The sequence below is a fragment of the Leuresthes tenuis genome, unplaced genomic scaffold (assembly GCF_036924035.1).
Source record: "Leuresthes tenuis unplaced genomic scaffold, fLeuTen1.0.hap1 SCAF_20, whole genome shotgun sequence".
Taxonomy (NCBI): domain Eukaryota; kingdom Metazoa; phylum Chordata; class Actinopteri; order Atheriniformes; family Atherinopsidae; genus Leuresthes; species Leuresthes tenuis.
Genome location: NW_027325374.1, coordinates 8,799,673 through 8,815,846, shown reverse-complemented (window position 1 = coordinate 8,815,846; position 16,174 = coordinate 8,799,673). Strand labels below are relative to the sequence as shown.

At 40.6% G+C, this 16,174-nt stretch overlaps 2 protein-coding genes across 3 annotated transcripts in view; one reads left to right on the top strand and one right to left on the bottom strand.

Annotated features, from left to right (window-relative positions):
• The window catches only part of dock1 (dedicator of cytokinesis 1), a 177,188-nt gene that overhangs the window by 90,483 nt on the left and 70,531 nt on the right, over positions 1 to 16,174 (top strand). The window lies entirely within an intron of this gene.
• Positions 1 to 16,174, bottom strand: part of LOC140278947 (inhibitory synaptic factor 2A) — a 33,507-nt gene that overhangs the window by 15,036 nt on the left and 2,297 nt on the right. Inside the window, exon 2 of the mRNA XM_072374074.1 lies at positions 6,257 to 7,490. Within this exon, the coding sequence (XP_072230175.1) occupies positions 6,257 to 7,485 (1,229 nt within the window). The 5' untranslated portion in view covers positions 7,486 to 7,490. The remainder of the gene's footprint in view (positions 1 to 6,256; positions 7,491 to 16,174) is intronic.

Sequence of the window (16,174 nt, the reverse complement as noted above, 5' to 3'; positions counted from 1 at the left end):
CATGGGACACGGCTCCACTTCTTCATTATTCACTAAATGGAGATCAATGAATATGCTAATGAGCTCCACCTATGACTCCACCTCTTAACACTTCTTCAAAGTGTCCTACGACTCTGCAGATTCCCTCTGCCATGCTCTGCTACACATTGTAAAGAACAGCATTAAAATAATGATCAGGCTTGCTAACTCTCTGACTGAGCGCTGGAATTGAGAGCTTTTCACATAAGATGCAGCAATCGCTTGCTCTTATTTCACTTTTAGCCACACACTAGCACAACTGCATGGGTCTCTTCCCTGACTGCTGCCCAGGGAAGAGAGACATCATTGCAGTCGGCTGTGTGAGAAGTCTGACACGGTGTGCGGCCGCCTTCACGGGAAGAGCGTGCTTGCCTTAAGGCTTTTTGAGCTGTGTGCCACAGACTCCTGTGTGTTTATCCAGGGGACGTCTCACAGAGCCTAGAAATTCAGCCGGCCAGCGGACGGCATGCTGGTGGCGTTACCCATGGCTTCTCTCCCCAGCAGCTTGACGAGCAAATGAGAGTGGGACAGAGAAAAAACACTAAAAAATAAACCGAAATTGACAACATGCCCTCTCATTCTCTTGGTATCTTAAAGATAGATGGCTGGAATTGTGTCAGTCTTCATGATAAGTTTAGCAGCGAACTCAGTTGTTTTCTGGGTCAAATTCAAAAGCAGAGGAGAGCAGAATCACAGCCTCCATGAGAATGTGCCAACGGAAGACACTGCTCTGCCTTGCTTTTCCCCAGCTACAGTAGGGAGCCTGGGCTGGCAAAGGGCTGTCTTCTCTGGCATCTTGCAGTAAATGCACATGCTTGCTCGTTCCTGTGTTCCTGAAGTTGAAAACGAAGACTTCAGACCCCTTTCCTCATGGGTATTTTTCATGGGACACTGCAAAGTCTCCAAAAATCTGCTGTCTTAAAAATATCAGAATCTGTAAAAACACCAGCTTGCTCCTCCACCTTGCTTGTGTTGGCTCCTACTACAACTTGCTTCTCACCCAGCAAGCAGTCAGGATTATTTTGTTCCGGTTCCTCCAAATAGTCTATAGGCTGTTCCTTCTGTGTGACCTGACTTTTCTGAGTCTGCTCTGCAGATTTGAAGCAGAAACCCTCAGCTATAGTGTTGATATAGTGTCAACTTTGCTTGTGATTTGTCCCATAACACAAAAAAATTGTACTAATGACATTACAATGGAAGTGTAGACTCATGTTTGCAGTGACATGTACAAAGCTGGGATGCTGTGTTGGTAAGTTTTCATTTCTGTAGATGATGATCTACTCAGCTGTTTTCTTTCATTATATGGGAAGGTAGTTGACATCAAACACTACCATCATCCTACTAAAGTTGCCACTGATACCCTCTGATCCACAGAAGATCTCACAGAGCTGAGGTAGTGTGTGTTTAAAGATGAGTCTATATCCCAGTACATGCAAACCACAACACTGACACGGGTAGAACATGCAAACTCCACAAAGAAAAGCCCCATTCGCGTTTCATACATGTAGACATTTACACACACTCACACACAGGTTTTTTTTTGTTTGTTTTTTTTCTTAGGGAACTGAACCTTTTACTATCCTAAATTACAGATCCTCAAATGAACATTGCAGAAAAAAAAAAAAAACACCAGATTCTTCTCATCATTGGAGTTAATGCGCTTTCAAATTTAATTCCCGACTTTCATCTTTGCAGAGACAGACACATTTTTCAGCACTCTCACCAGTACTCTTGTCACGCTGCCCATCGGGTGCGGCACCAATAAAAATGAAACCCCCATCATAAATTCCTCCTCTTTATCTACTGCACTGCATTCTGTGCGACATTCTCTGACAAGTATTAGAGGTGCTGATATCAGTATTGTTATTTAAAGCCGTGGCAGATTCAGGTAATGGGGCCCCGTAAGAGGATGACTGCAGTGACACAGCAAGTTTGCTAGAAGTATGTGCTTTGGATTAATTATGTACAGAATGCAATCAATTGGCTTTCCACAGGAGACGGGGTTCACAGTTGAGTACAGCGCAGTAGACCACATTTACTTTCCTCCAGGTGAACCAGTCGATAGAGAGCCGATGGAATGCACGTGCATGTGAGTGACGTCCTTTGAAGAGCCCCTTAGTATTCTCCCTTTTCCTCATCCTTATGTCGTCTCGGTCTCTTTGTCCCCCACTCTCTCATCCCTCCCCACTCCTCTCTCGTACCCAGTTGATAAGAGAAAATAAGAGAGCAGGGCTCATTTCGGCAGGCCTCCCAGGGGAGAGTGAAGCCAAAAGTGCCATTAACAGTATATTTATACACCCTCCCCCCTTTTTAGCTACCAGGAGAGCTCTCCCAAAGGTCACTGAGTGGGTGGTAGTCCAGAGGTATAAAAACAAGCACATATACACAGTGCTAAGAGAGAGGCTAGCAACAAGTCCTCACGAGTGGGATTAATTGGCTCTGGCCTGCCAGTGTCTGATGATACAGCAATATTTTTAAGCTTTGTTCTATTATATGCAACATATGATGTGCTCTTCCGTCTAGAACTGCATTGCACCCTTGCAGTAATGCATATGTTGGGAAAGGCTATACTATACAATTATGTATGTGTTCTTTTTAGCCACTACGTGTGAGCTGCTAAAATAATCTGGCGGGTAAATAAAAGTGATGTTGTTGATGCCTTTGTAGCTGTTAAGCTCTTTAACTGCTCATGTTTAACAGCACTTGGAAGAAGACCATAAAGTTGTATCATAAAGTTATATTGACAGTATCAAAGTTTGCTTTTTCTTTAACTTGTTTTTTTTCCTTTTCAGATATTTATTTACTGTATATTAAAGGGAAGAGGTTATATATGATCTTAGGAAACCATGTCCTTGAGCAACTCCGAAAAAAACCCAAACACAACCAGAACAAAAGTGAAACATTAGGTGCAGCCTTTAAATCAGCTCATAAATCTCACTATATCAGACCAAACAGACCACTTTGGGCTCAGATCTTGATGTAGGAGTATTTTTAGGCAAAAGTGCCCCATTCAGTGAAGTAAAAGAGCCATAAAAAGTTTTTTGGCTCCTGCAGAGTGAGACTGTCTCATGACAAATAAGAGCTTATAAGCAGGACATACAGTATAATGCACAAAGGATAGATTTGAACATTTCAGGTAGGAAACATTTAAACAAGGGGCATCCCCCACAGTTGGAGACACTGGCTTCAGAAGCTCTTGGCTACAACTAACTCGTCTTTCTAGAGTTATCAATCCTGTATCTTTAGGGCCTCAATTATTGATTGCAGGCCTTCTGATAAGTGTGCTTGTGGTAATTACTGTTGTTTTTGTTCCTTCGATGTCTCCCATTTCCATCGATTGACAGCTGTGATTGACAGTTTGTTCACCCTTTGTCAGCTGCCCAACCTGTTGTCTGAACCGGCCGGGATAGTGGCAGGCATACTTTTGGAATTTCTCTTTAAAGATTAAAGGAAATTTCCTTCAGATATGGAGCTCCTCTCGAGCTTCCAAAGATTATAAAGACTATATGGCCTTAAATGTCAAACTTCTGGTTGTCATGGCAGTTTGGTATGTCCATGTTCAGTCTATGTAGGCAGTAAAAGATTTTGGTCATGAACCTCCAATCACAGAGCGTGAAATTTTGATTTGTTGGTTGAAATTGGTTTACTCCTTGATTTCAGCTGGAACATTGCTGTAAATATGTTCAGGGCACAGCAAAGATTTGTTCATAATTGTAATAACAAATCCTTCCTAAAAAATTAGCTGATTCTGATTGTCGGTATACTTCGAAACACAGAATGTAAACGGAAAATGAAATTGGATACTCCAGTTACTTACTTATCTTTCAGTATTCAGTGTTTCCTTCCACTCTGCCACTGCATCCTTGCCGTGTGTCGCCCTGTTTTTCAGTAGGCCCTCTCACTGCCCTGACTGCCTTTCTCTTGACATCACAATGACTCTTTGAATCAGTGCTGCAGCCTCTACGGTCTCTGGGTGAATTGGCTTTGCGACCTTTGCTGTTAATAGAATATTCTGGTTCTCATGTGAAGAGTCCCAAGGCTTATTCACATACAGTATGTGTGTTTTTTTGTTTTGGAGGATTCTGTCTTTCTGCACATTGAAAAGCCTTAAAATTTAAATCTGGTTCTGAATAGCATGTGATGAACACATGCATTGTAATGAAAACACTGAACTATAGCCTATGGGCGATTCTACTTGTTGGGTCAGTGACATTTGTGTAAATGAATAGGAAGCTAATGTGTGAACAAAGTGGAATTAGAATTTTTCTTGCTAAATCTCGTTTTCAAACCTAGAAACGTGCGGGAAGACAGACAGACAACTGTGCTTGTGTGACAAAAAGAGGCTCACTTGGGCTTGAATGGATTAGAGGAGGCTTATGTTACGCTGCTCACTGATTCTAGCTAAATACAGGTATTTATAATTAATGATTGGAAAGGAAATGTTTGTTTTTCTGTGTTTTTGAGCAGATGGCGCTCCTAAACAGCACTCGCTAATGATCGTTCACTAAACCCTTTACTCTGTCTTCGCGTCCTCTCTGCCCCTGTACCTCTCCTCCTTTGCTTTCTGCCACTCAAGGTACCACTCATAGACCACATGCGCTTTGCAGCTCAGTGAAGATGGATCCCCACACAGCACCACATGTTCGCTTACTTTTTCACTCGCGGCACACTCTTATGAGTTTCATGATAAAGCGATTAGGGTTGCCTCGTGCAAAATTGGAGGAGGATAATTGCCTTTATCTGTCAAGTTGATACTAAGAGTTGCTTTCAGGCTTGTAAAAGTATTTGGGGTCATGTGCTTCTGGGTTGTAAGCGTGATAGTTGTATGTGTGCATGTTTTGGATATATAGATTTATATGGAGTTTCTCACTGTGTCTTGGCACATGCTGGTCAAAACCAATTCAGATCCGAGTGCTGAGCCCCAGCAAATCGCTCAAGGAATTGGCAATTTAGCTTCCATTGTTGTTTTGGATAGACAATCCTCTATTACCTCTATAGGCTTGATGCTATCTGAAGGCCTTTTGTATAGACTCAGCATCCATTGGACAATAAATGGCTTTTATCACAAGCCATGTTTAGTTTTTTTTACAAGGTGTTAGGACGAACATTAGTGTACAGCTGGATTTGACCTCCTGTTTGTGCTGTCAGGTGTAGTCTTTCTGGAAAGCAGTGGGAAAAAAAGAAAAGTCATATTTATTCATATTTAAGTGTCTTAATAATTCAGTGCAGATATTATTTAGTTAGTTTTCTCTTTGATTTAAAGACAAAAACAAGTGGTTGATGAAATGGCTGCATTACCACTTATATTAATCTGACATATATGTAATTCCATTCAAAAATAATGTGGATATTCAACTGTTCTCTAGTTTCGTCTTTTTGATTAAGAGCCTCGTGGAGAGAAATTTTCATACAAAAACTAATCGAAAACACTTCGGCAGAATGAGGAGGATGATTGCTAGTAAGCGCTGCTGCATATCCGGAGGGAAATCATCACAAAAGGGCAATGCACTGTAAAAGCACTACAGGGCGCATCCAGGTAAAAAAAAACACATCAACCCACTGCTGCAATGTAGAGTTATCTCTTTTTCGCCACTGTTTGGGTGCTTTAGTTAAGGCTCTGCTAAACATGTCACAAAAAAAACTGTCCCATAAATACACAAATGTCAGTTTACAGAGACATTGTTTCCCCCGTTAATTCCCTGTGAATGTGTTCTGTGTGTCTTATTTTAACTTTGGCCCCTGAAGACGAGGCCCTTTTTCTAGGTTTTAATTTATAATTCATTACATTTCTGCATCCCCCTCCGGATTTCTGGGCGCTATTTGGAAACATTGGCTTAACACCTTTTTAAAGTCGAATGGCACCAAGTAACTTTGTTATTGGCGGATGAGGTCATAACTCTGTGGTGACCGATCGAGACCAATTACCAATATTCTGATTTTCATTTATTAATTTATTTTGAATTACTGCTGTTGTAAGGTTGTGTTTCCACAGTGAGTACATTTGTGGCTTAATGCTGACTCATTTTAGAGCTATTCTAATCTTTGCCCTCATGTTAATTTAAAAAAACGGTCTGTTGAGTTCCATACAAGTAGCTTTATGAATGATACATCTGTTAAGAAGAAACCATCTGTAGGGTATCGGTATTGTCATCAGCAGTATCCCAATGTTGTGACAGGGAATGAGAGCAGATTTGTGCTTGTGTTGTGTAAGGTGCAGGTTTGAAGAGAGATATCTTACCCTTCTCTATGAGCTTCTCCCTTTTCCAGTTCCTGGATGACACCAAGTAGCACCTTGATGGTCTCTTGGCTGGAGCTGATGAGATTTTCCATTGCCTGGAGCTGTGCTTTTACATCCCCGTCCTGATGCATAGGCACTATTTGCTTACAGGCTTCCTGTGTTCGGTCAGATGGTGCCCCATCAGCCTCACCACCTATGCAGGGTGACAGAGATTCATCCATGCCCCGTATAGGCTGGGCAGATAACTGTCCTGTATGGCACTGTGCCTGTGTTGTACAGCCTCCACTAGATCGTGGTAGTGTCTGACTCGATAGCCCGTTGAGCTGCAGGCCTTTCTTCCGCTTGCTCCGCACAGAGGGACTATCCAGGCACTCCACCTGTGTGAGGGAGTTCCAGGCGATTGGGCCGGTAACCTTGGAGGCCCTGTCCGGCAGGGTTTGGGACGAGCCCTCCTCCAGAGTGAGCAGCTGCCTCTTGACCGAATGATCGGTATCGGCCTCCCTGTGTTGTAATCCGGTTCCAGATTTGGATTTGATGCTGCAGAGCTGGTACTCCGCTTGTGCTCCAGCTCCGCTTCCTCTCTGTGTGTCTGCAAGGCAGTCTGTGTCTGCAGTGCAAGTGAGCAGCAGAGCATCAGAGCACAGGCCATCAGGTGCAGTGTGCTGCTCCACTGTGGCAATGCACTCATTAGTATGGAGCAGAGCCCTGGTCCTCAGGACTCCGCTCCCCCCACAAGCTCTGTCGTCCTCCTCATCCAAACCCAGCTCAGCTGCTTTGGACGGCTTCGCCTCCATGACAAAACCGTTATCCTGACCTTTATAGGTTTCCACAGCCGCCACGTGTTTAAAAGTGTGGCCTTTTTTGCGCTCAAAGGGAAAGGTCTGATACCGTTTCTTCAGGTCAGGGGACGTCTGGACGCCTGTGCTCCTTGTGACGTTTGGAATAGATCTGCGTGCAGGGACAGTCATGTACTTGCGGTATGCCACTTTGTATGATATGGGCTTGCCGCCTTTCCCTGCTGCCTGCAACTCGGCCTCCCTCTGCTCGTTCTGTGCCTCGCAGATGTCCTTGAAGCGCACTTGCAGGGCCTTGTTTCTCTTCCTCACCTGTCGACTGGCTTCCAGGGAATACTTCACCTCCAGTGCCAGTGAGGTGGAGGGCAACGGCGCTGCCTCCGAGTCAGACTCTGAGTTGGTGAGCATGCATTTGCCCCCCTCCTTGCTCGCCATATTTCCTGAGAGGCATGGAGAAAGAAGCTGTGTTAATTATCAGTAATGAGTGGCATGGACAAAGACCCTTTCTCTGAGTATGACAATCTCACAAAACACCCATGCTCTTAAAGCTCCGGGGGAAGAGGGGGAATCTCTAATTAATGGAGGAACATGATTAAAGGGTAACATTAGCACATGCTTGCATGTGACCAAAAAAGGCAAATTAAAAATTGTAAAAGAACAAATTTTAAAAAATCAGCGTGATATTTGATATACTTTGCTACATTTCTATCTGCAGGTGTTGTTAATTTCACGGACACCAGTTTCCATTTGTTTGTATAATATGTTAATACCCCAAAGCAGATCCTTATATTTCTTCTTTATTGCCAGACATCTTAATTTTCTCATTGGCTTCAGTGTTTATGTACTGAAATTTTGCGTGGTTCATGGTGTCCACATGTCCTAATGATAATGCTTTCATATTTCCATAATGCATTAAATCGTCCCCATGAATCTAATGGCTCCAGTTTCAGCATAGTTTTCCCTCTATTATTGTTTCCCAGTTGATAAGTGTCTGTGTCTCTGTTTGTATGGGAGGGCTGCAGCGGTTATCAGTCACCGTACGTACAATCATGGGTTATAATTATACTCTCACATGTTCACACACACTTTTTAAATCACAATTAGAGCACATGTGCAGATTTTGTAATGTGGATACAACATTAAAACAAAGTAATTGACTTAATTTCCATCACCAGAAGCTGTGTAGTTGCCCTCAGTTTGCTGATGCTATGTTTTTATTTTATTGTTTTTGACTGAACCACAGGAGTCAGCCCTACGCAGTGGGAGTGAGAGCGAGCTGTTAACCGCCATGCAGAGTGGTTGTTGTTCTTGTCAGTTTTTGAGCTTTGCTTTTAGACATTTGCCAAAAAATTTTTTGTTTTTTCAAGGGTTGTATTTAGTTTTCCAACCCCAAGTACATCACACTCAGGGAAAATTAGTGTGTCCTCTCAGGTGTTACGTTTGCATTGATTCTGATTGGAGCTGGGACTGATAAATATTCGGGATGAATGCAAAGTAATGTGACATGGGATTGCATTCTGATTGCATTCTTTCCTGCTTTAGACAAAAGCCAGATTTTAGTGTAGGTAGTGTTTTTAAAAAAGAATCTTTTTTTTTTTTTTTCTTGTCCATTTCCAAAAGGTCTTTAGTGAGCAATGGTAATGTACTCTTGACTGTAATGATGAAAATGCTTCACACTCCTCCAACATCAGTGAGAGTGATTACTTTTTTCATCCTTTATCTCGATGAACAGAAAATAAACAGGGACAGTACCCACAAACAAACTTCTGTCAGAAAACCGCATAACTGAAATGCAAGCAGGGAATATGAATTGTCTTGCCCCAGTACTACAGGTATGGCAGTGGCATCGTGACTCTGCCATGTGTCTCTGAGGCTGATTTGCTCTATGCAAACACTCCACATGCTCATATAGATGCTGAACCAGATAAGACAATTGTCCTTCTCAGCTTTTCTGCCACGACTGTTCTCTGTGTTCTACTGTTCAGCAGTGAATGACTTCCCATTACAAACATGTTTGTTTGCTTACTTGAGAGCTATGCATAGAACATTTTGTCAATGTCTTCAGCATCATCTATCTGCCTCTGTAGGATTTAACTTTGACATGCAGCATCTCTGGCTCCTTTACAGGACAAATAGCCCCCTGTCTTTGACTATCTCTAGTATCATCTATAAATATTGCAATTTTGTTAGTGTATTCATTTTTCAGCTAAAAAAGCTCTAGAATTCTTCCTTTTCCTCTATGCAAGGACTCGAAAATTGGGGAGCTTCTCTTGTCCACACTTAGCATGAGAAATCAGCTCGGTTTTGCCCTGAATTAAATCTTTGCTTCCCAACTCTCAGACTTGCCTTTGACAGATGACAGATATTTCATGGACATCAGGGTTTCATGTACATCATCACAGATGTCCTGTCATATTAGACTACGTAGACATTTAAAAAAATAAAATGAAGTGTTTGAAGCTATTAAAAAATATATATTTAACAATGATGAACCCAACAGTGTTGAAGAGTGACAGACCTCCCTTGAAACCTGTCAAACATGGTCCAGTAGTGTCACTGGGAAGTGAGAGCAGCACAGCGTATCCATATAGACCAGTTAGAGATGGCAGCTTTCTGCTGTGCTGGCAGATGTTTGTTTGATTCTCAGCAGACAGGTAATTACTGATGTTAGCAAATGACCACAGAGTACAGTGAGGATGCATTCTTTTGGATGTAGAAAGGACAGAAAACATTAGAACGCCTTACAGATACTGCAGTGTTCCAATACTCTGCCCATAGTAACAAGGATGTAAATGCTCATTCTGTACAGTGCAAGAATAATTCATACTGTGTGTAGTGTTTGCATTTCTATTAGTAGGTCATCTCAGTGGTAAAATGGCAATATTGGTCAATGTTTGTCTTTGGAGGACATGTGTGGTACCTAGCATCAAAGAGTCTTTTAAACAAAAGAGTAAAACATGGCACAAGTATGGCCATGAAAAGGTCAAGGGATAGTTTTAAGGCACGCTATCTTCTCAGCGGGAACACAAGGAACAGTGTTGGCAAGATCTTAACTGTGTCGTATTTATGAAAGAACTGAATGACTCCTGACCTCTTTGTCCTTGGGCTGATTGAGCTTTGAAAGTGGAGTCACTTACAAGAATCTAAAGAGAAAGAAACAGGACTGCATGTCTTAAATCCACTCATATTCCAATTATTAGCCTTGCTGTTCAGCATGTGAACCCTTTTCACTTGAAGAAAATCTTTTTTTTTCTCTTCCTCTGGTTGTTTGATCATGTCACATTTATTCAAAGGCTTGTATCTGTTCATCAGCATGGCTGTGCTCTCCTGATCCGTCACCCCCAGTGTCCTCTTCATGTTTGTACAGATGGTGACATTTTGAATGGGAGATAAATTGAACCGACATTCCCCTAACCAAATGCAGTCTCTGAATACTTAGTGTTATGTGCTCAGTTTGAATCACACCATATGTTCAATATGTACAGATTAATATTTGACTTAAATTTATGATTCCAACCAGTTCTAATCAGGTTGATTCGTTTGAAGTTCACCAAGTATCCTCTCGTATTATTCTGATTTTCTTTTCCAGCTCACAGGCTTCACTGTGCTTTTACTGTTACATGGCATTGTATCATATCTGCACTTTAATTTGATCCTTTTTGACAGGTCAGCACTGTGGGCTAAAAGATGTGTCCCTGGATCCACATATCTGATTTATTACCCACTGGGTTCAGACTCGGGCGACGGCTGCTGCGCTCGTATCTCACCTCTGGCTTGAACACCACCCCACGGCTTCTTTCATAAACAGCATGATTCAGCAGGCAAACTTAGACAACTGACCCTTTTGTGAAGTCTTCCTGGCTCTGTTTTAAATCTCACGGCATGTTACTTCAAGTGATCCGACCCACTATTTTCTGCCCCCAAAACAGACCTCATGGAGTTGCATGACAAAACGCATCAACACGGACATATCTGTTCTTTTGTCAGCAGCACAGCTCTGTGGCTGTCATTCTGGCACAATAGGTCACGGTTTGGGTTAATTCTAGATACTAAAGGACATTTCCTGGGAGGGCCTATTGAGTTCCTGAAAGATGTGTATGGTTAATTTGGCCATTATGACAAGCTGCAGGTACAATCAAGGTAATAGCCGTAATATAGCAGATGCATTTTCTTTAATAGAATAGATTTTTTTCATTGTCAGAGCTCATACTCATTTACGACGTCACACCTTGGATTAAAAATGGCTTCACATTACTTTCATTCTTTTTTTAAAACTCTGTATGAGTCAGCATTGTTTTGAATGGCACTCTCCTAATTTGCCTTCAGGGTAAAGCCTAAAAAATGCAAATTTCCGAGTCCTGATTCAACCTAGGGATTGACTGTTTACCGTAACTTCTAGCCTGACTAATTTTGCCTCATCACTTCTGCTCCAGCTTAAGGGGAAATTTGTTAGTTTAGCGTGTCTCACAAAAGTGGATTTATGAAACACTGGAAACATGACTATACATGTCAGTTAGTCAAATTTGTAGATTAAAAAGTAAAGTAAACAGCTTTTCTTGTTTACGCATTTAACGTTGTGTTTCTGGTGGGCTTTTCCATTATCCTAATTTTTTGTTTTCATGACTGAAGCAGCTAAACATGTGAAAGCTTATGAAATATGAAAATGATGTATAAGCAGTTTGGAGCAAATTATTTTGACTAAGTTATTTATTCATGGCTTCATGCTTTTACTTCTGATCTGGGTCTCTTGCTTCCATTTGGGCAATATCTTAATGCTATACACTTAAATTATTTTTTCATTAAAACTGTGCTTCCATATATGAGGCAGTGGCTTAACATTTTGTTCATTTTGATAGGAATGTGGATGTAATAGTTTTGCTTTTTTTTCCCCCTCAAAAATTAGCAAGAGGTTAATGTATATTCTTATGAGTAATAAACTAAGAGTTTGAAGTCTGACCTTGCGCTACAGAAGAATAATCGCAACAGTTTAACATTATTACAGCTCAAATGCTTTAAGAAATTAGTAGTAGTCATGGAAGTTCCAAACTACTGTTATCCATCGTTATCTACTCTTTCTTTTCCTCTCTCAGCCCCTGCTCATGATTACGTGAGGCTTCGTCATGTTCTTAGAAGTCTTTGATCTTTCTCTTAAGAACACACTGATTTTGCAGTAAAAAGATTCTATTTGTAAGGCCATTTACAGTAATGCTGTGGCTGTATTGTTTGGTTTTATCTATTTGGGTTCGTCTCTGTGGTGAGCCACGTTTGCCAACTTGAGTGCACTCACGCTATCGTTTTTTAAATGTGATTGTATATAGAGCCCTGTAACTGATTGCACAAGTCGGTGATGAGGATAACATTAGTACAGTGCATCAGGCAGCACATCTTTTTTCATTCAATGATGCAGCATAGCTCTGGATATCAAAGGATTTTAGAGGATTGTCTCTCAAGCAGTTGCTGATCAGACTCTGTTGCCTTGAACAGTTTTAAAGATTTTTCTCAGAATCATTAAGTATTGTAGTCTAGGGATGACTAAGGATGTACCATTTGCTAGGCTAGTAACTAGAATCAGTTGATTATTTGCTTGATCAGCTGTGACCTGCAGACCAGGCTTTTTTTTCCTTTTCTTTAAACTAAGTTGCATGCAAAATAATTGTTTTGAGAAAATGTTTGCCATTTCTCACTGAAGATGCTGCATTCTTGGCTGTATGAGTGGGTGTAGCTCACTTTTTTCTGTGCAGAAACACATTTACCGGCCACAGAGTCTCACATGGAAGCTCTGTAAGTGATAGCAACAACTCATGGATAAATGGGGAGCACACTCAACGCACTTTCAGCCTCCCTTAATGGAGCTGACTCCTTCGATCAAGTCAAAGCTGATGAACCAAATTATCGCAGAAAGTTGTAACCGTCTGAAACTGTGGTTCACGAAAGCCTGTAAAGTACAGTGTAATTCAATCCCTTCATAGCTCACAGACTTGTTCCCTGAGTGACAGTGATTGTGAACAGAAAGTAAAGTCAAGTAAGATGGATTTGTCAGTAAGACAAATAAGATCATGGTATTCCTGAAACAACTATAATGTCATTTTACTTGCATAAACTTTTGGTTTTTATGTCAAAAGCTTAGTACTGTAACCAAATAGATCCAGTGTGAAACATGTAGTGGAGCCAGGGTTTAGTTTCCCCTCTAAACTACTGTAATAACGGGTGGCGTAATGAGACGGGGCAATGAGAACCTTTTAATGTAAAGTGCCAAAATAAGGCGATTAAATCGCTATCTTTTATATCACACAATGCTACACCATTAAAAGATTTGTGTTTAGTTTCTGTCATAAGGGAATCTTTTATGAAAAATACATTTGATATATTTGACATTCATATTTAATATATTGCATCATATGTTGTATTTAAGTTTGCACTGTTTATTGTGAAAAAAGCTACATTTGGTGCTGCATTTCCATGAATTTATAATGGCCAATGAGCCTCCCATACCTCAGAGCATGTGCCGTGCAGATCATACATAATATCTACTCTCTCCTACTCAATATGGTAGCAGGGTTTTCCATCATGAAGGAAAGCCATGTACTGTTAGTCAGTCTGTATTTATGGGGCACTTCTTTTCCTGAGACTGTAGCCTGCAGACATTGTAGCCTTATTATTTATTTTTTTTACTTCATCCCTGCTGAATTGTACTGTTTTATGTCCCCTACTTGCTGTAGTTTGTTGGCTTTGTGTGATATGCTTGCGCCCAGGTGCTTAATGAATTTGCAGGAAGCCTGTCTATACATCACTGAACGTACAGTGACTGTAGATGGAGGGCATGCCTCAGAATAGGATGGTTGCTGCAGAGGCAGTCTGCTCTAATCAGAATGTATCAGATCACTCTCCTTTTTTCAGCTCATCGTTTTTGCATTATATCTCTCCTGTCTTTTAACCCTTTTTTATTTGTTTTTTTGCTCTTGCCTGCTGATTGTCTTCCTTTTTGTTGCATACTCAGTGCTTGTCTGTCTCCTCTCTCTGCCTTCGTGACACACTGAGGTTTCAAAGCTGATGGGTAACTGGAGAACTTCCCTGCTGCTTTCACATAGTCATCCCTTGCAAAGAAAACATAAAGGTACATAGACAAAACCACACGCCAGGATGGAAAATGGGAGGACAAGACTAGAATAAGAGGTGCTGAGAGAAAGAATGTTGAGTTGTCACTGGATGCTTGGAGGTTGTAGAAATGAATGTGAGTAAAATGGACAGAGAACGGAGGATGAAGCCATGGAAAAAGATCCATGAATAAAAACTGGAGAATGTGACTGAAATCCACCCTGTCATGTTAAGCTGTATTGGTTGGTCAGCTCAACTGAATATCATAATATTTCCAAGTTACTTACATGTGTCATTCTTAGGTGTAAATAGAATAAGACATGGTTATATATATATATATATATGTTCAGACAAAGCTCATAATATGCTTTTAGGATTTTCTCATACATTCAGTGTTACATATTTTTTCTCCATGTAAAATTTACAAAGCCCAAAGTCCCCACCAAAGGAAGTTATTTGTTCCAAAAGAAAACTGATTATAAACGGTCTGAAACGGGTTATTTGACGTTCATACTTTTCTTTATTTATATATGACCCGTTTATGCTCGTCTACGTCACTCTCGGCTCCTCCTCCACAAAGCTAAAGAGGCTTGTGGAGATGACGCTACATGTTGATCAAATGCTGATTCACCGAAAGTCAGCTCGAGCTAGGAGGAGCCAACAACAATCGATTTATTAACAAAGAGAATGTGGCGCACAAAAAAAAAATTATTGATATCAAAGAAGCAGAAGAAAAAGCAGAACTTTTAGTGTCTAAATCCATCACAAAGCAGATATTTTTTTGCTAAAGCACCAACAACGGTACTGGCACAACCAAGAGATGCCCACTGCTCAGATTGTTTTACACATCTCTGGTGTTTCCCCGTAGTGGCAACAAAAAGCTATAGCACGTAAACATGCGTTTGCACATTTGCTACGCTTCAGGACAGTAAGCCCAAAGAAAATATGTTTGGGCTTTGAATGACTTGGATTTCATTTGCATAATGTCTGTCTAGAGGCTAGTTTATCACAAAAGCACTTTGGATTAATTAGCTGAACAAAAAGAGCGGAACACAGCGTGAGATTTTTATTTTCTTTTTTAACATTAAATACATTTTTTAGACCACTGAAATAAAGCATAAACCTGTCAATAAGAAAGATTATTAAGGACTTATTTGGATGTGTTTTAACTCCTGAGTTAAAAAATAGACAAGATTCTTTTTTGGGAGTGATCCTGTAGATTTTTGTGAATTAAACATATAACTCAAATAATATAATTAATAATTGCACTTTACGTTAAGCCCATTGGTTTTATCAACAATTGACCCTGACCTCTGCCTGCTCAGATCAGGTTTTTTTTGTTTTTTTTGTTTTTTTTTTTCCAGAAAATTGTTGCAGTGTTGTTTGTAAAACCCTTGGGCCACAGATCATTTGTGCAGAAACAGTTAGTTGGTCTATGAAAACCTATTGGATAACAATTTTGATAACTAATTTTGATAACTAATCAATAGTTAATTACTCTAGCAAAATGGAAAGCATTTACGTGCTTCTCAAATCTAAAAATCTTTGTCTTTTATTTGTTTAAAATGGATTTTCCAGATGTTGTTTGAAGGAAAAAAACTCACCTCGGCACCTAGAAAATGGTCTGGCATTTCCTACTTAAAATTATAAATAAATTTATATTAGATTTATATTAAAATTATAAATAAATTTATATTAGATCAAAACGGTGGTTCAAATTTAGATGTAAACAATCATTTGCTTTTGACTGACTGTATTCTAATCACAAATGGATAGAAAACATATACTTCCCGTCATCACAAAAGCTTCAACTACTCTTCTGTCTCTGAGCCTTTTGGAGCCACGGCTGACTGGGTCTCTACCGCATAGAGGTTGGAAAACGCATGGTTTACACAAACAAACACCAGCTCACAAAGGCACCAACACCCAAGTGAGATCAGGTGTGAAGTGCCCTCTATTGAATGCAGGCTGACTTGCAAAGTCACACGCTCGCACATGCGCTCCAGGCGTGCACAATTCACCTCAGCTG